The sequence below is a fragment of the Lepisma saccharinum genome, chromosome 3 (assembly GCF_977018435.1).
Source record: "Lepisma saccharinum chromosome 3, izLepSacc3.1, whole genome shotgun sequence".
NCBI lineage: Eukaryota > Metazoa > Arthropoda > Insecta > Zygentoma > Lepismatidae > Lepisma > Lepisma saccharinum.
In genome coordinates this window covers 34,252,236-34,273,428 of record NC_139231.1, presented here as the reverse complement: position 1 = coordinate 34,273,428, position 21,193 = coordinate 34,252,236, and the positions used below count along the sequence as shown (strand labels likewise).

General features: G+C 39.6%; 1 protein-coding gene across 1 annotated transcript in view; it reads right to left on the bottom strand.

Moving 5' to 3' along the window:
• LOC145985509 (collagen and calcium-binding EGF domain-containing protein 1-like) overlaps nucleotides 1–21,193 on the bottom strand; it is a 62,663-nt gene that overhangs the window by 16,433 nt on the left and 25,037 nt on the right. The window contains exons 4-8 of the mRNA XM_083119581.1: nucleotides 19,687–19,835; nucleotides 16,484–16,725; nucleotides 12,617–12,716; nucleotides 11,320–11,474; nucleotides 10,083–10,249 (exon numbers count right to left, since the gene is read on the bottom strand). Coding sequence (XP_082975707.1) covers nucleotides 10,083–10,249; nucleotides 11,320–11,474; nucleotides 12,617–12,716; nucleotides 16,484–16,725; nucleotides 19,687–19,835 — 813 coding nt within the window. The remainder of the gene's footprint in view (nucleotides 1–10,082; nucleotides 10,250–11,319; nucleotides 11,475–12,616; nucleotides 12,717–16,483; nucleotides 16,726–19,686; nucleotides 19,836–21,193) is intronic.

The window sequence follows — 21,193 nt, the reverse complement described above, 5'->3', positions numbered from 1 at the left end:
ATCGCGGGAATGAGAATGAGTGATGATATGATGACATTGATGAAGGGACCTCACAAAGAACACCCATGTCCAGGCCGGTATTCGAACCCATAACGAGCGCGAATTCTTGTTCCTATGTGTTGTACTCTGCAGTGAATAATGAAATAATTTGGAATGAAAAATGTATCCCAAAAACTAACAAGTCAATTGAATATTATTGAAGAAACTACAAAAAAGTGCGGTGTGTAAGGGGTGATTTTCCACGTAGTACACCCAACTGTCAACCTCACTTCCACGTTAGTACACCCTGGACTGCGTTTTGCAGACGAACGAGGCTCTGACGACTGGCACTCTGGCCAGTATAATTTTGTGTGTGTTGTCCTGTTTTTTGTCCTTGTGTGTGCTGAGTGCCCCTTTACAGCCTCAGCTTTTAACGAAAGTCAGAACATTTTAAGCCTTTAAGATTTTACTTATGCAACGTTAGAGTTGTTCTTTGTAAAGATAAGGGGCTGGACTCCGTATAATGTGACGGGTGCAAAATAGCCTAAGTGCTGACGCACCCAAAATTTTAAAATCAAATCAAAATCAAATCAAATACAAAAAAGTGTATTTTGTTAACAGTTTATCCCCCTTTAATATATTGAATTTTTGCCACCTCCCATCACTTTTTTCTAACTGTAGGCCTATAGAATTAATCGCGATAATAAGTAGCTAATGAGCTTATGGAAGGCATATAAGGGGCAATCGTGAACAGAGAACTCTGGACTCCTGATTTTTCAGTGCCCTGCAGATGCACTGGGAAGAAATTATTTGTATTTTTTTAACGTTGCTCTTCCATCAATTTACCTAATTTCTGCCATGACGATGAACGTAGATTCAATTAAACAGGTGAAGGGTGGATACAAGAGAAACACTCATGCACAGGCACATGCTCGAATCCGAATCCTTCAGTAACGACATCGTGAGATGGAAGAATTAGGGAAATCTAGTAAAGCATTTTTTCTTCAAAAAAACATTAATCATATACAAAGATGGTGTTTCAAAAATCCAATTGAAAAATACCACGGAGGAAATATGCAGTTTGCTTTACCTATACCCACGTATCCGAATGGTTAGCACTTTTCTGTCGTCTTTGTTGTCGGCAGACGTCCGTGGGGGAATGGTTATCACAGCGCGCTACGACAGTACGGGTTCCGGGTTCGAACCTTGCTCAAATGTGACATAAGGCGACGCTAAGTAACAAAAATCAAATAAAACCATTGAGTGTTTGATTTGTTATATTATACTTCGCTTTTCTGCCACTTTTGCCTAATCGCGAAGATGATAGGATATAATTGATCAAGGGACACACAAAGAACACCCGTGGACAGGCCAGGATTCGAATCCACGATTTCTGGCTTAGTAGTCATATCAAATATATATATTTTTTATTTTGGAAATAGGAGTTGTTCCTCAATTTGCAATCTTTTCCCGCCTTTGACGTTCTGTTTTTAGGAATACTGGGCCCTAAAGGGAGGGGGCTGACCCTCATCAATCCCCCTTGGGCACGCCACTAATTGCTACCCCAAGTGTCGACGTCACCGCACGTAACTGGAATATGATATGAGCCAAGAATAGGAGGTTGTAAGGATAAGAATGGAGAAGTAATTGTAGAAAAGAACCAGATACTGAATAGATGGGTAGAACACTTCAAAGAGATTTTGAATAAAGTTGGAAACCAAGGAGAAGAGCAGTATAATAGGAATATAGGAAATAGAGATGATTATGAGGTACAAGTACCTACTATGGAAGAAGTTGAATTTGTAATGGAAAAAATTAGCAATAATAGAGCTCCAGGCGAGGTTGAAGTGATAATGAACTTATTAAACTTGGTGGTAACACCTTGGTGGCAATATATAGATTGATTGTAATGATATGAGAAACTGAAAACTGAAACAATGGCCCATAAATGGAAATCCGGAATAATATGCCCAATTTATAAGAAATGTGATAAATTAATATGTGCAAATTACAGAGGCATCACACTTCTTAGCGTGGTTTATAAGATCCTGTCAGGATTGATCAGTGAGAGAATAAAATGTTACACAGAATATATGCTTGGAGAGTATCAATGTGGATTTCACTCTGCCAGAAGCACTACTGATCAGATTTTTTATTATTAGACAGATGATGGAGAAGTTTTATGAACATGATGTGGATTTGCATTTTTATTTGTTGACTTCAGGCAGGCTTTTTACAGTGTTAATCGGAATGAACTGTTTAAGGTACTTGAGGAGTATAATATCCCCTCAAAATAATAAGACTACTAAGGCAAGAGTGAAAGAAAGTAAGTAGTAAACTGAGTGAAGAATTTGAATGCAACACAGGAGTGAAACAAGGGGGATTGCCTTTCGGCAGTATTATTTAATCTGGTATTGCACAAAGTAATGAATGTAGTTGACCAGAAGGGAACAATATTTGGAAAGTCCAGTCAAATCTGCGCATATGCAGATGATATTACTAGACCAATATATACAGTTAAACAAATTTATGAGCAAATGGATAGAGAAGCAATAAAATGGGGCTCACTGTAAATAAAAAGAAGACTAACTATATGAGAATGTCTAACTCTCAGATCAGAAAAATACCTCAAGATCTAACAATTGGAGAGAAAAAGTTTGAGGGAGTTCCTTGTTTAAGATATCTGGGAACAATGGTGTATAAAGACAATGATATGAGTAAAGTGATAAAATAAAGAAAAAATGCAGGCAGGCAATCATGCATATTTTGGAAATAAGTATATGCTCATAAATAGACTGATTGATTACAAGAAATGCAAAGCTCAAAACAAAACCACCAGTTGTCACTTAAGGATCAGAGAATTGGACTTTAAAATTGTAAGATGAAAATGCCCTCAGAATATTTGAGAAATGAATATTAAGAGATATATGGACCTGTGAGGAAGATGATGGCTGGAGAGTAAGATATAATGCAGAGCTAGATGATTTAATAAAAGGCCAAGATATAGTGAGATTTGTCAAAGCCCAGAGAATAAAGTGGTTGGGGTATGTGGAGAGAATGATGGAAGACCGGATGCCAAGAAGAATGTAGAGAGAAAAGCTTCCCCACGCAAGAAGATAGGGCAGACCACGAGTTCGATGGACAGACGATGTTGCTGCAAAGTTGCGAACGATGAAAATTAAAGGATGGAGGAGAAGAATTGATGACAGAGTGGAATGGAGACAGATTGTGGAGGAGGCCAAAGCTCACCAAGGACTGTAGATCTAGATAGAGAGAGAGAGACTTCTCTGGTCCGCTTTCTGTTAGGCCAGCTTTAGACGAAAGCATTTTTCTTGGCATTTTCCTTAACATTTGTGTCATGACCAAAATGCTACCGTGTAAAGTGAAAAATCTTATTGCATTTCAGATGCAATGGCATTTTTCATGGCATTTCTCAAGGATAGAACCCGTCCTATTTCCGTAGAATTTTTAGCAGCATAACCAATCAGAAGCGACCTATAGGTCATGAGTGCAGGTGTAATGGCGGCCCAAAGGTGGCCGCGTGAGATGTAAACAACGTATCATATCACACTTTTAAAATACGATAACTATTCAACCGAGAGGAATATCGCTTCGTATTAAATGGTTTTAGGTAGAGAAGAATGGCGCTGATTAAATACACACCTTACAACGTTTACTGTACACGTATGGAAGAATATTTTAGCTATTTCAATTGTAGGGCCTCCCAGATGGCGCAGTGGTAGCGTCGTAGCCTTGTAATCAAGGGGTCCCGGATTCGATACCCGGAGGAGGCACATAGTGGTTCGGATCCCACTTTAAACCGTAGGTCCAGTCCCTATTAGCCTTACTGTGCGTAAAGTGTGTAACGTGTAGCAGTTCCACGTTACAAATATGCATATAAACTTAATATTTTTCTTGGTTTGGTATTTAAAATTTTTGTGTGTTAATAGTTAATTACCAAGAAAAGTGGAACACACCTCGCATATAGACTATACATCATAATGTTAAATATAAGTTAAAAGAGTTTGTTTCTTTCTGCCAGCAAGCTGAGCTGGAATTTCGTTATCGGTGACAACAATGCGAGAAAGCAATCGCTATTGTGTAGAAGCCAGGCAGACTCAACTTTATGTAAACGTTGAAACCGGGGAAAAGACGAAAGATTAGGCTGTCTTCCCCACGCTATATCAGTCGTGTCCCTTGGCGGACAATAATTTAACTAATATCATATTAATCCCTGGTTCTTTTACTGCAAGACGGTGTAATCAGAATTTAGTTATGTTAAGGTAAACGAAAGTTATGCCCGCGCAAGACAAAACCTGTATTTAAAGAAATTTTGCTTAACATTTTAACGTTGTAAACTTTCTTTCTTTTCCTTGTTGTCTTTTCGCGTGGCCGTTGCAGGGAGAGAGGGGAGTTGGAAGAAGCCATACTCCCTAGTCAAATTAAATGCTGAGTGTAACAATTAAAATTATATTGCATATTTAATATTCACAAAAGGTTAAAAATAGTAATTTCTGCATGTAGCTAATTATGTCCCTCATTGATATTTTATTAATATGTATTTTATTGTAATGTAAAATTGATGTTAAGATAAAAGTTGGTAAATCCTTCACGGCACCGAGAAATGCTATATAAGCAGCGAAGCTCGGTGGCCCGTGGCCTTTGTATTCGAACTCCAGATAAATACGGAACTCGTATTACCGTCTTTTCTTTTCACACCCGTATTTCTGCGCTTACTTCCACGTCGCTACTAGGAATTAGGTTATTCTGGATTATCGTTAGGACAATTACTTATCTCTTCTGGTCAGAAGGCTTATGTTCTCTCGGTTCTATGCTACTGGTCAGGAGATATAATTGAGAGGATTGTGATTGTCGTAGGATATACCAGAATTCGGGATCGGTCGATAGGCTGTTAGTAGTCAACGTTTGTGTCCCTGGTCAGGGAACACCTTTTCTTATTCTGTGGTCACGGATTAATTTTCAGTTCTCTGGTCAGAGGCTGAAAAGAGAAAAGGAAGTTGGATACTTAACTGAATATCGACAGAACCTAGTGGGAATAAGGATTGTTAATTGCTTATAGAATCTTGGTCAAGATCTATAAGTACATTGAGAACCTTTGACCTAGAATTACGAGGGACCTTACATCGAGGATTGAAGAAGCCGGAATAACCCGAACCTTGAGCCGAGGAGACTCAAGCCCCGAAGAGATACTGAGTGTGAAGCCGAGGCTCAATAGACCCATCGAACCAAGTACGATCCAGGGCGGATCCTTACAAGTGGACTTATAATACCAATTCAATCCAGACCAATTCAATTGTAAACACCGTGCACACAGCATAGACGGTGTAACTCGACGTGACTTTCGTGTTGTATGTATTATACTTTGTAATTGCAGCAGCTAACCAAAATGTTCCATGAAATGCTTTCGTGTAAAGTACTATCTGTTATAAGATTTCTGGAAGCATTTACGTAGCATTTATGCTAGCAAGAATGTTGAAGGAAATTAATGCTTTCGTCTAAAGCCGGCATTATTATAGATTTGACTTTCATGATTGCGCACGTTTCGACTGTAACAACTATTAAACAGTAATGGCATGTTCTAATTTTTTTTTCTGGGTGTAGGGTGTAAGGGGTGACCATTTCGGAACACACGTAAATGTTCATAATTGCAGTCTTGCAGGCCAACGAGGCTCTGGCGTCTTGACCTACGGCCAGTAAAATTCTCTGTAGGGCTGTGTTATCCTGCGTTTCGTCCTTACATGTGCTGAGTGTCCCTATACAGCCTCCGTTTTTAACCTGGGTAAGGGGCTTGTATCTCTATAATGTGACGGGTGCAAGCATTATGCATGGCGCGCAAAGGGTGGGGAAGAGGGGAAGACACGCGGGAGGGATTCTCGTGAACTTTAAGGATGACTATTAACACCAGTGGCGTCTCGTGGCCTCAACTTTGGCCGGGGCTTATTTTTTAAAGAATTTAAAATATAATCACAATTCACATGAATTTCAAAAAATAGGTATTTTTTTCTTCTAGACTACAAAACTGGACTTACTTTTTTTTAAAGAATTTAAAATGTAATGACAAATTACATGAATTACTACGAAACTGGACTTATTTTTTTAAAGAATTTAAAATATAATGACAATTCACATGATTACAAAAGAAACAGGTATTGTTGTGAAACATACCTTTCTACGAACGTTGACTCCTGTTCTTCTGCTCAGCAAATTTTGTTATTACTTTTTCGTTGAAGCCCTCTATGTTTGAAATGTATTCTTTCTCTATTGTAAGCAAGTGCCAAGGCATTTGGTCTGTCTTGTCCCATTGCATTTCTTAAGCAGGTTTTAATACGCTTCAATGTGCTGAAACATCGTTCAGATTCAGCTATTGCCACTGGAGTTATTAAAACTATGTTTGTCATTTTTACTGTTTCTGAAAAGGTACCCTCTAAATAATTTTAAATAAAAAATGAATGCAATATACTGATAGAGTTTGTTTTTCAACTCTTCAATACAATAAAGAACACGAAGTTACCTCTTTAGTTTTCCCTCTTCTATGAAGGGATAATAAATCTGGGAGATGCCTCTGTTTAAAGTTTGTTCTCTTTCATTATGTCCTCGTAGAGCACGTTCATGTCGACCACAGAATTTAAAGCAATCGATAATTCTATTTAATATATGCCTATTTTTCCGGACAAATTCATTGTGTCTTGTAATTGACAGCCTATGTCCTTCATCAATTTGTGTTCGAACATCAACCCTGCCAAACTCCCTCAAACATAGCGAATGAAAGGCACCACAACACTACAGTACAACACGCGAGATCCACGCGACGCAACGGAGCTAGCCCCGAATCAGCACTTAAATCCATTGCACTCTTCCCTTCTCTCTCTGCTAGCATGTGACCTTCACTGTAGCGTAGGTGGGTGTAGGCCACGCCTTCCTTTGCGACGTGCCCCGGAAAGCGATAATTGACATCAATGCCGCTAGGAACGCTGTCGTATCCATTGCAACAGACGATGAATTTACGTGGATAAAAATCGCCTTTTAAAAGACTGTGTGATAGTTATGCGTTATGGTGATTGATAATTACGTCAATACGTCCGTTTTTCTTTAGGGGCTAAGCCCCGGAAGCCCCAAGGGACGAGACGCCACTGATAAACACAAAATAGAGGAAATTAACACGGGATGTAGGGGACTTGTTGCTTTCAAAGCAAATATTAATAATTGGCAACTGTGTATCGTAGTGGCTTACAGACCACCAAAAAATTCTAAATTCTATTCAGATAAATTCTTCGAAAATCTTCTCATTTGCCTCCAGAATATAACAGAGAAATACCCAAATGCAGGGATACTAGTACTGGGGGATTTGAATGCTAGGATGAAGATACCATGGTGGAAAGGGAGGAGGGAAGGGGGGTGGAAAGGAGAAGTAAAGATAAAGTTATTAACACGGGCGGGAGGGAACTGGTGCAACTTTGCGAGGCGATGAATTTAGAAATACTAAATGGGAAATATTTCTGTGATCGGTAGGGGCAATTTACGTTTGGGGCACACTCATCGATTACGCAATTTGCTCCAGGGAACTATTAACGGAACTGAGAGACTTCCAAATAGGAGAAAGAATTGAATCGCATCACTTTCCAATAATTTTGTCTCTGAGATCGGCAACACGGGGGGGGGGGCGGAGGGGGGGGGGAAAGTCGCTACCAGAACAATACTGAAATTTAAATGGAACGAGGTCGGGCGGGAAAGAATGAGGGAAATTATGGGGGACGGAATTACATCTATGCTCAAAGCACAAATAGAGAGCGAGATAGAAAGCGGGGAATCAGGGAGGGCGTTTAAATTGTTGCAGCATTGTCTAACGAGGGCGGGGCGACACATGCGAGCACAAGAAACAAATCTCACGAGGACCCGGGGGGGGGGGGTTATAATGAAAAATGCAATGGCACGAAAAACCTACTGCAAAAATCTCTGCCAGAATACCGCAAGTTTAACAGCGAAGATAGAAAGTTTTGATTTACTTAGATCTAAGGAAAAAATACAAACAAAACCTTGAAGAAGCGAGGGAAGACTGGAGGCGCAACAATACGCAAATGCTAGACGTGGCGATGGAGAAGAAAAACAACGGGGAGATGTGGACGGGAGGGGAGACAAGTGGAACTTTATGGGTCAAGAACTGGAAAGGGTTAAACGGATAAATTACTTAGGTCTAACAATCACTATGACAGGAACATGGGCGAGACACTTACAAACAGTGAGGGGGAAGGCGCGAGCTGTAAAGGACACAATAATGGGAATAACAAGAAAATTGCAAAACTATGAAATGAGCTTCGTCGATAAGCTACAGGCACCGCAAACAGCGGGGTACTACGGGAACTCGAGCTAGCGAGGGAGAGCAACAGAATAACGTGGAGAAGGGTTAAATACTGAGCAACTCTTATAATAGCAGGGAGAGACAGTATCAAAGGGAAGGCTCTCGTACAGCAAGTAAGGGGAGGGGAAATGGGCTCGTGGGCAAAATAAGTTAAAGGTAAACTATTCTAGATCGGGTTGGGATGGGTATGGGAAGAAGAGCACGTAGACCAAGGAACACTTAAACTCGTTAAACAACGACTAGATACAGATCGGCAAGAAATAATGATGGAAACTGCAACTAAAATATCACTAGACCTCCAGACAAGGGACATTCGGGAATGGGGACAAGCAAATTATATGAATAAAGTAAGCAAGGAAACAAGAGAGGGTTTAGTATGGCTGAGGCTGGGGGTGGAGACACAGTGCGGTGAAAAGAGAGGGAGGTATAATACATATGAATGTATAATATGTAAGGGGGAAGACTCTGTTTGCATGTCCGGGAACGCGCGCCCTGCAGGACAAATGGTTGGAGGGTGTAAGAAAAGAAGAAGCGCTCAAATTAGTTGTAGAACAGAGTGCAGCAAGTGTGGAAAAGTTGGAGAAAGTTGAAGTGTTTTTGGTGAAAGTGAAGGGAAAGAGAAGTGAGGCGAGGAAGAAGGAAGAAAGACTGGAAGAAGAACGAGTGGAGTGAATGAGCCGTTAGGGGAGGGGGCTAACTAATAGACAGCATATTAGATAAACTAAATACAACATATATATATGTATTGTGGAAAAATCCAAATATTATGTAGTGCGTAGAGCTTATGGCTCGCACATGAAAGAAAGAATAAATCTAAATCTAAATCTAAAGTCGCCTAAGTGCTGACGTACTCAAAATTTTTAAATCTCAATCAATCAATAACGTTCTTCCATGGACACCGGTACATGTAAACAAAATTATTCATTGTTAGTTAGTACTGCAACTATTTACTGCTAATGATAATAACAGTATTATTATTAATAATAAAATTACTGTTAATTTTATTATTATTAAATGTTATTTCAGTTATCTAACATAAATACGTTATTCAATAGTTGATGCCAGTTACAATAGGTGCAATTAAGTAGGACTAAACGAACATTCGGCTAGCAGCATTCGTTGCACACGCTACAAAATTAATTCGTTTTATTTTTTTAATAAATTCTGAGGTCCAAACCAACAAGTGCTATATGTCAAATTAAAGATAAGAGTTTACACTACAATTTTTGTTTGGAACACTTTCTTCTCAGATGCCTAGGTTATTAGTAATTTGATGATAAACATAAAATTATTAGTAAAGAGATACGATTATTTTTAACTAATCTGCGAATTACTAATTAACGATTGCTAATATAGAAAAATCTAAGATAACCTTATTCATAGAACGCATCGCACGCTTTCGTTTAAAAAGAAGAACGTTGAAATCGGACCATTAGTTTCAGAGATATAGTCGTTTTACAAAAGTCAACATCCGCCATCTTAGATTGGCCGCCATTTCTATTAGCTACCACATTGAAATGGCAATCATGTTTTTTGGTATCCTTACACTGTGGCATAAAGGAAAATTAGTACCCACGCTGGCCCGTAGACTATTTAATAATTTCTATCTGTGGACGTGTGCAACGTAAGAAAGCGTTAAGATTAAGGTAAAGCAATGACTTGAACATTGAGATGTTTATCATAAGGAATTAATTACCATAAGGCTGTCAAATAATAAAATTATTACCTGTCTTGCTTGAAAACTTTTTCTTGGAGCTGTTGAATATCATGTTTTACATCCGCCATAAGAAGTAACAAGAAGTCAAATGAGCCAGGCTCCCCCTTAGCGCCCGTCTGTCCTTCATCTCCTTTTTCCCCTTTTCTTCCTTCCTTCCCTGTGGCTCCAGTACGTCCCTATAATGAAAATTTTAAAAACTAATTTTTATTTCAAGATAATTGTCGATTATTACAGGTAACTTAACTACTGCAGGCTATAATAAAAATAATGTTCTCGATATAAATTTCGATGTATTTCTTGGCTCTTCTCTTGGTAGTCGCGACTCTAAAATGTGGTTGTGCACTTCACAAAGGCAGCTTGCCCCCTAGTTTGAACAAAAATATACTGTCTTGCTCAAGCGTCGACACCAAATTCCTTCAGTGTATGCAGTTCAGTATTATGTAACCTTCTCCGTTCACATGTTTCATCTCTTTAGGTCAAATTATTTTTCATAAGATTTAATTTTCAAAACTTTTAGTGAAAGGGGCCATGACGTTTCATATCCATTCAAAACTACAGGCATAATTAGTGTCTTGTATGTACAGTGGCGTGTCCAAGGAAAGGTTGGTGGAGGTCATGACCCCTCCTCCGCCGCTTTGTTCCAGTCTTCCTAAAACAAAGAACGTCAAAAGGAGGAAAGATGGCAAAATGATGGCTGACTACTAAAAAAAATATACGTAAGCTCCTCCCCCTTCCTTTCGAAAATCCTCGGCACGCTACTGTGTATGCATATTTTAACCTTAATTTATTTTATATTACCGTAGACAAGAGATAAATGGGCCTCCCCGATGACTTAATGGTAAAGTCGTCACCTTGTGATCAAGGGGTTCGGGTTCGATGCCAGGTAGAGGCACATAGTGGGTCGGATTCCACTTTAAACTATAGGTCCAGTCCCGATTAGTCTTTCTGTGCATAAAGTAAACTTAAAACCAAACTCAACCAATCAACCTACAAGAGATAAAAGTTTGTGAATAGAATCGTAACATGCATTTCTTGAATTATATCTGCTTCTAATTTCTTTATATACACAAGATTTATGCATATTTCATACAATTATACAGGAATTTAGCTATTTTACATAATCATAAGAACAACTATAAAGTGATAGATCCGTGTGCCGTATATCGAATCTTGTAATACTGCTTGCAGCCAATTCTTTCACTATCACCCTAAAGCCAAAACTATATAAAATGTAAATCAAACTTACAATAGGCCCTCTCTTACAGCGACAGAAATTGTTGTTGTCTTGAACGTAAGAGTCATATTTCTCGTGATACTTCTCTTTCTCATGAATCACTGGAGCCACGCCTGGTTCACCGGGTAAGCCTCTGGCTCCTGGTGAACCTGGTTTTCCAGTAGCACCTTTAAAGTAAGAAGATGGGTTATAAAGTGTATTGGTTGTATTTCCATATTCCCACAAACACACATAAACACATATAGTACATGGACTGAATTATTATTTTAGAAAGGTATTTGGAAGAAATGCGAAGTTTTGTCGTAAAAACTGTAATTCTCTTCTGTGTAATATTTTGGGCGTCAAGTCCAATAACATTCCCGAAATAACACCACTGATGTGGAGAGAGATACATACAGCGTGTTCCGCTATAAGGGATTGAGAAACAATTGATAATTTGAAGTGTAAATAATGGTTTTTTTAACACAACTTTTGATGTAGAAACTCTCCGAGTTTAGGAAAATGATCAATGCAACTCGATGGTTGCGCCTTGAGTTGCCCTGCAGATATCTAAACATGCTCTGCAGAATCTCTAGAGTGACTAGCGCAGCTGTATTTGTAATGCGTTGTAATGCTTGCACATGTGCAAGCACGTGTATTCAATATTGGTGTATAAACTCGGACAGTTAATGCATCTTGTAAAATAAAAATAATAACAATATGCTTTTAAACGGTGAGCATTTATTTCTCGATCCCTCTAAGCGGAACACGCTGTATAAAGTGTGTCGAAACGTCAAGCACAAATTGCAGTTTTTACCATTACTAGCAAATTGTTTTGATCTGTGCTTAAAGTTGATGGGCGGGGTATCTCCAAACTAGGCAGAATTACGTAAAGCGTCTCCAAAGCTCAAGAAAACATCCGCCGATCTAGAAGTTTCAAATTTGAGCACAGGATTAAATTAATAATAACGATAACCCGTGGCTTGACAGCCCTGGAAGGGCTTTGGCCTATCTCCCGACTGCCAGTCTCCCTCCCACAATCCAACCTAGAGCTGTGAAGCTCTTCACTCTGAAATGGGGTGCCGTGGGGTTAGCACGTCGAACCCTCAGTCGTTATAGGAGATTTTCCAGACCAGGTTACGCTACTCACTTGGGTTGCCACCGGTCCTATACACAGGCCGAAAACCCAGAGACTGAATCCAGGTGGACTGGAACCCATGCCGTCCCGCAGTCGGAGTCCAAAGCACAGAGCCTTAGACCGCACGGGCACGGAGAAGGACTATAATAATAATGGTGTTCCAGTAAATTCCATGTGAGAATAAATACTTACCAGGAAATCCACGGGGCCCTGCAGGTCCTGGTGGCCCTTCGGGACCCGGGGGCCCAGCAGCAAAGCTATACAACCGAATTGCCGTACTCAGAGCTAGAATCTGCAAAGAAGTATATGCATTTATTGGATGAAAAATTCAATGTGTTTGTCAATGTCGATCAACGAAGTTGAAATTATGAATTAACTATAGTTACTTCTTTTATAAATTCTACTTGGTGAACTCCTTTACTGAAGATAACTCGGAAGAAGAAGAAAAAAAGCAATATGTAATGTTCCTTACATTGTGAGAGTTTTAAGATATAGTGTTATTTACTAAATTTACACGTAGCTACGGCTTTTGCAAGTCATATTATGTCATGCAGTAGTATTATTTTACCAGGTAATTCTGAGAACATGAAATCTGCTTTGGTTGAATGCAAGGAGGGAAAACTGGATTAAATACATGTAAAAAATATGGAATTCCGAAGAATCGAGATGAAAGGATAAATTGTCCTGCTCCAGAATCACCTGAAAACCCCAGCGTCTGGAATGGAGAAACATTTTCAAGGAATTTGATTATAAGATCACACGAGGGTATTCCAACGTCTGAAATGGAGAAAAATCTTCAAGGAATCTGGTTAGAAAAACCCAAAGTAAGCCTCTTGTCGACGTGTAGACCGGACAGAACAAAACCAGTTGCAGGGCGGGTCTCCGAAAGGTCCCCAAAAAGTTGTACTGGACGCACGAAGTAGAGGAAAATTAATGCAGAAAAAAAGAAGTAAGCATCTCGCTAAAACTTTACGAAGATTCGCGTCTATGGAGAGACAGGGTCCTCCAACCTCATCGCAGGCAATGAGCCACACAAAGAAACAGATGAAAATACTCAAACAACAACCATGAGGCCTCCTACAATTATGTAGATCTAAGAAACTGAAATGTTTCGACCAAAATAAAACTCAGGCTGAAAATGACACACAATGGTTGGTATTACTTCCTATGTGAAGAAACAGTGGAAGAAAACATGGTACAATGCATCGATTGCAAGAAATGTGTCACGATTCGTTTTCAGGGCTCTGAAACGAAGAACCGCATTTCAACAATTGTGATGTTTGCAAATAAACTACAGTCCAATGTTGTTTCATTTTTCCAGCTTCAAAATTCATGTCGAGAATATGTTTAACTGTTGATCATTTTCAAGTTTTTTTATTTCTTACACTGAAGATCTGATATATAATGATTGAGGCTCTAAATGAAGAGACTTTCATTAAAAAACTTGCCACTGTATTTTGTAGTTTTTGAGCCTTTTAAACACGATCTTTCTCAATCTTTTCACTATTCACTTTGGTTGAATACACCATGACCTTGGCATAACCTTACAGGGTAATGTCAGGCGTTCGGGGTTGCCAGGGAATTGGACCACCTCTTTCAATCAATCTGTTTGGAAATTCCTAATCCAATCTGGCCCGGACTGCCAAATGCCAGTGTGGAGGTGCTCCATCGTGCTGGAAGAACTGACGTAGACGTCAATGTCGTATTTGTGGGGGTATGTCAAGGACATGGCGTATTCAACCAAAGTGACAACTGTGGAACAGCTTCGTGAAATGATTACAGTTGCCATTGGGACGTGCTACAGGCAACCTGGCGGGAAATCGAGTATCGGCTGGACATCCTCCGTGCGACATGTAGAAATGTACTAAATGTACTCAAATGTACTAAATGTACTAATAACTACTTTGCTCACAGAAACTTTATGACTATATATATTCATTAATACATAATTCATTTGGATACATGTGCATTTACAGACAGTTGCCATTAGGGCGTTTCAATTCGAAACTATTAGTGTACCAGGTGGTTATAATTAAAGTGACGGTGTTCAGAGTGGTACAGCACGGGCTGTAATGAGAGTAGCAGTCTGAAACTTCGTAGATATGATAATGAAGCAATGCGCTCGCGAATTATGCAAAAAAAAAAAAGTTCCAATTCTCGCCACCAGGGTAAAAAATGGCGCTGTAAGCAGTCAAAACGTGGAATTTTCCGTAACTCTGACGTCAAAGTCGGTGAAATTGCCTAACCATTGTGTGAGCTCCCTGGTTGTTGTTGGTGACGCTTGTTGCTTTTTTTTCCTTTAGTGATGTGAATGTTCGCCGAACATTAAAAGTTTGATTTTTCCCGTGTAAAAAGCAATGGCTATTGCGAAGAAAGACCGTGCACTGCTAGTGAAGTTGTTTTACCAGAATGGGAGCAATAGTAACGCTGCACTGCGGAAATATCGCCAACAGAAAGGGCTGAGAAGAGGGCCCATGTCAATTAATGGGCTGAAGAAGATGATGAAGAAATTCGAGGAAACAGGTGAATTGGGTGTTGCACCAGGGAGAGGAAGGCGGCCCATCCCCGTAGAAGTTGTGGACGAAGTTGCTGTAGCTGTAGCTGACCGTGCAGCACATGCCTCAACTTCTGCAACCAGTGCTAGAGCTGTGGCACGTGAATTGTCACTCCCCTGGTCAACAGTTCGCAAGGTATTGCGGTGCATTTTACACTGGTATCCCTACAAGATTCAAATTGTGCACCAATTGAAACCCCAAGATATTCCACAACGCCGTGAGTTTGCCCATCGGTTTTTGGCACGCATGGAAGTGGATGACATGTGGCCGGGGAATATTCTGTGGACTGACGAGGCGCATTTTACTCTGGTCGGTACAGTGAATACTCAGAACTGTCGCATATGGGGTTCCACTCGTCCACATGTTGTGCAGGAACAACCATTGCACTCAGTTTACGTGACTGCTTGGTGTGGGTTCACTAGCTCCTTCATTCTTGGTCCGTTTTTCTTTGAGGAGATGACACCTCGAGGGCCTGTTAGGTGTACAGTGACATCTGCACGTTATAGGGACCTCCTTGTGCAACACGTGATTCCAGCTTTGCAAGAACGGAACTGTGAACACACCACCATTTTCATGCAAGATGGGGCAACACCACATGTCGCTCGCCACGTGAAAGATTTGCTGCGAGAAAGCTTCACTAATGACCGCATCATCTCTAGGCAGTTTCCAGATGATTGGCCTTCCAGATCCCCCGACCTTAATCCATGTGACTTCTGGCTGTGGGGATATTTAAAAGATCGTGTCTATCAGGGACATGTCCGGTCTCTGCCTGATCTGAAGGCTAGCATACAACGACATGTCGCTCAGATTTCACCAGACATGCTGCGAGCAACTGTCGATCATGCCGTGTTACGAATGCAGCAAGTTGCTGAATTGGGAGGCCATATTGAACAGTTCTTGTAACCATAGTTCCTAATAAACATGCCAGAATCATTGTTCTCGTGTGTTTGATCTTTCCTGCCTATTTCCTGTAACTATACCACGTTTTGACTGCTTACAGCGCCATTTTTTACCCTGGTGGCGAGAATTGGAACTATTTTTTTTTGCATAATTCGCGAGCGCATTGCTTCATTAGCATATCTACGAAGTTTCAGACTGCTACTCTCATTACAGCCCGTGCTATACCACTCTGAACACCGTCACTTTAATTATAACCACCTTGTATATGCTGACAGTATAGAATCAGTTGCAACATAAACCGCTTTTGCAAAATGAGTTTTCTGGAAAATGATTTTCATATTATTGCTTAGCCACTCATTTCTTTAGTTGGGATCGCCACCTCCTGCGCTATTCTCTTGTACTCAGCCTTTTGTATTCTAATCAATCTCAATCATCTACTGAACGAGTTGATCATTTAGAAAAACAAGGCTTACAAATATTTCCCATGCATAACGTGATTCTCTGCATCTATTTCAAATAAAAATTAATTCTTAACTGCCATACTTCGTGGGGGACAGAAAGTGTCTCCCCGAATCGGTGCCTATGATCTCAATATGTACTGTACCTTCTCTTCCAGTCGGTTTAACTTCCTTTGCAGGCGAGAAACTGTCTCGCAACTAGCGCTGCAAGAATCTAGCCTTGACGATTCCCGAGGAGGGGGTCTGAGCACTGCACGAGTTTCTGCTTCACACGTCCGGTTGTCGCCAAGAATCGTGTAACCAGGTTGACAGGTGCAATAATAGCTCCCCTCTGTGTTGATGCAATTGTGGTCACAGTCACCATTATTATCCAAGCATTCATCCACGTCTGAAAATAAAATGAACAGAATATTGACACTACTGGCAATATTGGAAATAAGTAAATTGTATGATGTTGCACAAAAGGCCAACCAATTTCTCTTCTACAAGTTGAGCAATCCAGTGATCGGTTAGTTCGTATGAACTTTCCAGCCTGATCATTACCAGTGCGTAGTTAGAGATCGGTTAGTTCATTGAACTCTCTAGCCTAATTATTGCCTATTTTTGTGGGAGCAGGAAAAGGTTTATTACCCATTTTGCCTTGACTCATCTCACTCAACAGGTCGCTAGGTGCCGTGGCTTGCCGCGAGTTGATAGCTTCCTGGAGATGAGGCCTTGCTCGAGAAAAGGTTTATTATCCTTCTACAAGTTGAGATACTAAAGAAATACTCGAAGCTAAGATTGAAAATTGTGACTATATTCGAGATCCACGTTATCACGCATCAACTTGAAATGTGTGAGGACAGTTTCTCAGTTATTTGCAGGGCAAAGTAACCCAGCTCGTGGACTTTTCTAGCTAGATACTTGAGTGCAGACTTCCTGGTGTAAGTAGGGCCCTGGACAGCATTCATATTTTGGTAGGTCACATCTTCAATCAATCTTAAATTATAAAAGTGTAAAGATATTGATTATTAGAATCATTAAATCAAGAAGACCTTGGGCAGGCCATATGGCACGAATGGCAGAGGAAAGAAGAGTTTACAGGATTCTTGTTGTGAAACCTGGAAGGCCAAGCCAAGACATAGATGGAGGAATAACGGTGAGATGGATCTAAAGGAAATCGGTAAGGATGGAAAAGATTGGATTGGTCTTGTCCAAGATAGAGACAGGTGGAGAGCTTGTGTTACTGCAACCATGCACCTTCGGGTTTAACTGGGCTAGAGTGTTAGTTACTTAATATTACCTGATCGAAACAATTTATTATTATAAAATAGAAAGAAGGAGTAAAAGTTATGTACATTCAAATGTTGCATTGAATATGTGTTAGAGGGATCATAGAAGGTTTACTTTTAATAGATTCCTCTCCGAAACAAGAGAGATCCAATGGATCGGATGGTGGATTCGAACCTTGTAAGGTCTCCGATCATCTTTATCATTATCTTTACACTTTTATTTTATTTTTAGCACAAAATTTGCCAATTAATTTTTAACAGAACGGGCCAGTAGGTGGGACATGACCAACTTCGGCCCACCCTTTGCGACGCCCCTATTTGAGTGTTCTTGAAGTTCATCAAAGAATTCATTCCAATCATTGGTATACCCAGATTTTTCCAGGGGAGTGCAAAACAAAACTTATTTTCAAGGGGGCAAACAACGCTTCCTCCGGGCCTGGAGGACCCTATATACTTATAAATTGTGGCAATGCTTTATTTTTAATTATTTGAGAAGGAAATAACACTTATTTCGCTTTCCAACGTAAAAAACACAATGAACCATTTTTTTCATCCGTTTTCTAGGTGTTGGGGGCAAGTGCTTCTCTTTGGATTCGCCCATGATTCTAACACAGCGCAGTTAGCTGTTTACAGAACACTTCTGCTCCAACCGCGGGCAAGAAATAGAGGGATTTGTGATTTAAATGTTGATTGTACAAGAGATGGACAAAGAAGGTTTTATTGTTAGAAAGTACTACTATTTCAGAGCATAGGCGCCGACTCCATGGGGCTTGGGGGGCTCGAGCTCCCCCCCCAATGTTAACGATGTGTGGGGAGAGTCCCCCATATAAATTTGCTTAAGAGGATCTAATGTATTATTTTGCTTCTCTTGTAAAGTTTACTCTTAATTGTACCATTAACTTTAAATACACATTTGAAATGTTCTAGACCATCAAATTTGGGTGACTGAGACCGCTAAACCATCAACTTTGCGAGGGGGGGCTATGACCGGAAGACAGCAAAACATATAACTTATTACTATATACTAATTATACTCTATATACTTATATTTATATACTATACTTATTACTGTATACTAAGTATTGAGTATTGTTAACATTTTTACTAAAAAGAGTTTCAAAATGACGAGGTGATATGACAATTATACCAGTATTTTGTTTAGTGAATTCTGAACAATTTGAGGTCGTAAGCCTGACTTTCAGGCATTAGGCCTACTGATATGTACGATATTTAGTTATCCTCGAAATCTGCTCCTCTAGTCCAAAGAATAAGGGGAAAATAATTATAAAGTCTTTCAGTTTATTTAACACTGGCTTGCAGTAAAGTACGCAAGGAAAGCTTATGAAAAGTCTGTATTGCGAAAGCAGGAACGCCTATGATCAAAGGCTATTTGCACCCGTCACATGTTCTTTCTTTACAGGTCTGTTGCGGACATTAAAACACACCCATGCCCTCGCCGGTACTCGACCCGAGACCTCGGGATCAAAGCGATTTGAGTCGACCACCCAACACGGTCGGTTACCGAGGCTTGCATAAAACTCTTAGGTTTACCTCTTAATGTAAACACATACTTTTCAATAAAAATGTTAATCGTTATCAAAAAAACAAATGAGCAGACGCAAAAGACATAAAGAGACTTTGAAACATTTTCTAAAGGTTTTTCATGTTACATTTCCTAAACGTTTTTCATGTTACATTTCATTTGCATGAGGAATATAATAGCTGTTTAAAAGCTACGAGTAGAAGACGTAATTTTTATTTTTAAAAAAAGGGAGGTAGTGAGCCATTCATTCATTTATTTTAGTGATCAGAGGCCCCCCCCCCCAAATAATTTTTACAAGTCGGCGCTGCTGTTTCAGAGATATTCCTGGAGGATGTGGGAGGTGTTGAATTCCTAAGCCTCCCTTTAGGCATGTTTCAAATCTTGAACCTCACATTGCATAAAGTCAATAAGTATCGCTATACAAAGCATGGGAAGAGAAAAACTCACTCTGAAAACTTCCACTTTTCCCAAGTGCACCCTGATTCCAAAGCTCCTATTGATTACCTACAATCAATAGATAATAAACAATATTTACCTTCACAAACAGGCTGAATGCCGTTTTTTTGATTCTCGGGGTTGAACCTGTATCCTGTGAAACAAGTGCAAATCACTCGTTGTAAGTAAACAGAACATTTTTGTTCGCACAAGTTCAATGAGCATGGATCCACGTCATTCGATACGCATCTGAAATAAATAAGTACGTAAATTAATAAGTTAAGCCTGCATAACACGGAACTGGATATCCAGTAGGTATGCCCTAGTTGGCGCTGGACTGACTACCAATTTGCTAGTTTTCGCCTCACACGATACTTACCAGCGTACTTGTCGATAGACTTTCGTTCCATACGAGGGAAGTTGTAATGGCGGCCGCGCGAGATGTAAACAATGTATCACTTCACATTTTTAGAAGCCGATAACTATGCAACCGAGAGAAATAACGTTTCGTATAAAACGTTATTAGGTACAAAACAATGGCGCTGCTTATTAAATACATACTTTACAACGTTTACTGTACAGTGGGATCCATGAATATTAACTTGCAAATTGTCCATCACCATGTTCGTGCACTTTATTTGACCCAATAAGAGCTTCAAGAATTAAGAGAAAACTCAAAACAAGCTGTTGACAACTTTTTCACCGGCATTCATAAGAATCCATCGCTTAAAAACACATAGGATGTAAGAGAAAAATTGATGAAAATAGTCATGGACAATTTGCACGGTAATACTCGTGGATCCCACTGTACACGTATGGAAGAATATTTTAGTTGTTTAAAATATAAACACAGTGCACTCAGCATAGATGGTGTAACTCAACGCGCCTTTCATGCTGTATACGTTATAAATTTCTGGAGTAACACTCGGAAACCACAGACAAATGCGCTCCTTTGCACATTCACAGATTATCTTTACATGGCGAATCTTTGCTCTGATTGGCTGTTCCACAGAACCCAGTCGAGGAAAGCAAGTAGCAATTAGAACATGTCCTATTTCTCCAAACCAGTCAAGCAGTCAGCCAGGCTGCCATGATTGCTACCTAGAAAGTAGTTCAGCGCCAACTAGGGTTTTCCTACTAGAAATCCAGTTTCGTGTGATAGGGGCTTTACACAAGTATTAACTGTTAAATCGAAATTACGTGAAATTAACTCAGTACTACCACAGATCAAATATGTTTATATGTGGTCCTGCTTATGAAAATTTACTTAAAAAATAGTCTGAAACCTAATCACCGTAGAATCAAATTTTATAAATTAATTAATTGAGGATATATTGATCATTTGAATTTCCAATATCTTTTTAGACTCTTTTTTTATACATTTCATGCCGGATTTAAATATTTAGAGGGGGCAACGCAGGCATAAGCTTCGCGTATGGTGTATTTAGCTATATATATATATATATATATATTCAGACGTCTGTATTTGTCGTTATATATAATAACAAACAAAAGATAATTGAAACATATTATAACAGTTTCAAAGTAACGTTCACATGCTATCAGCATAACAATAACAGTTGATTTAGATATAAGTTGTCTGAAAT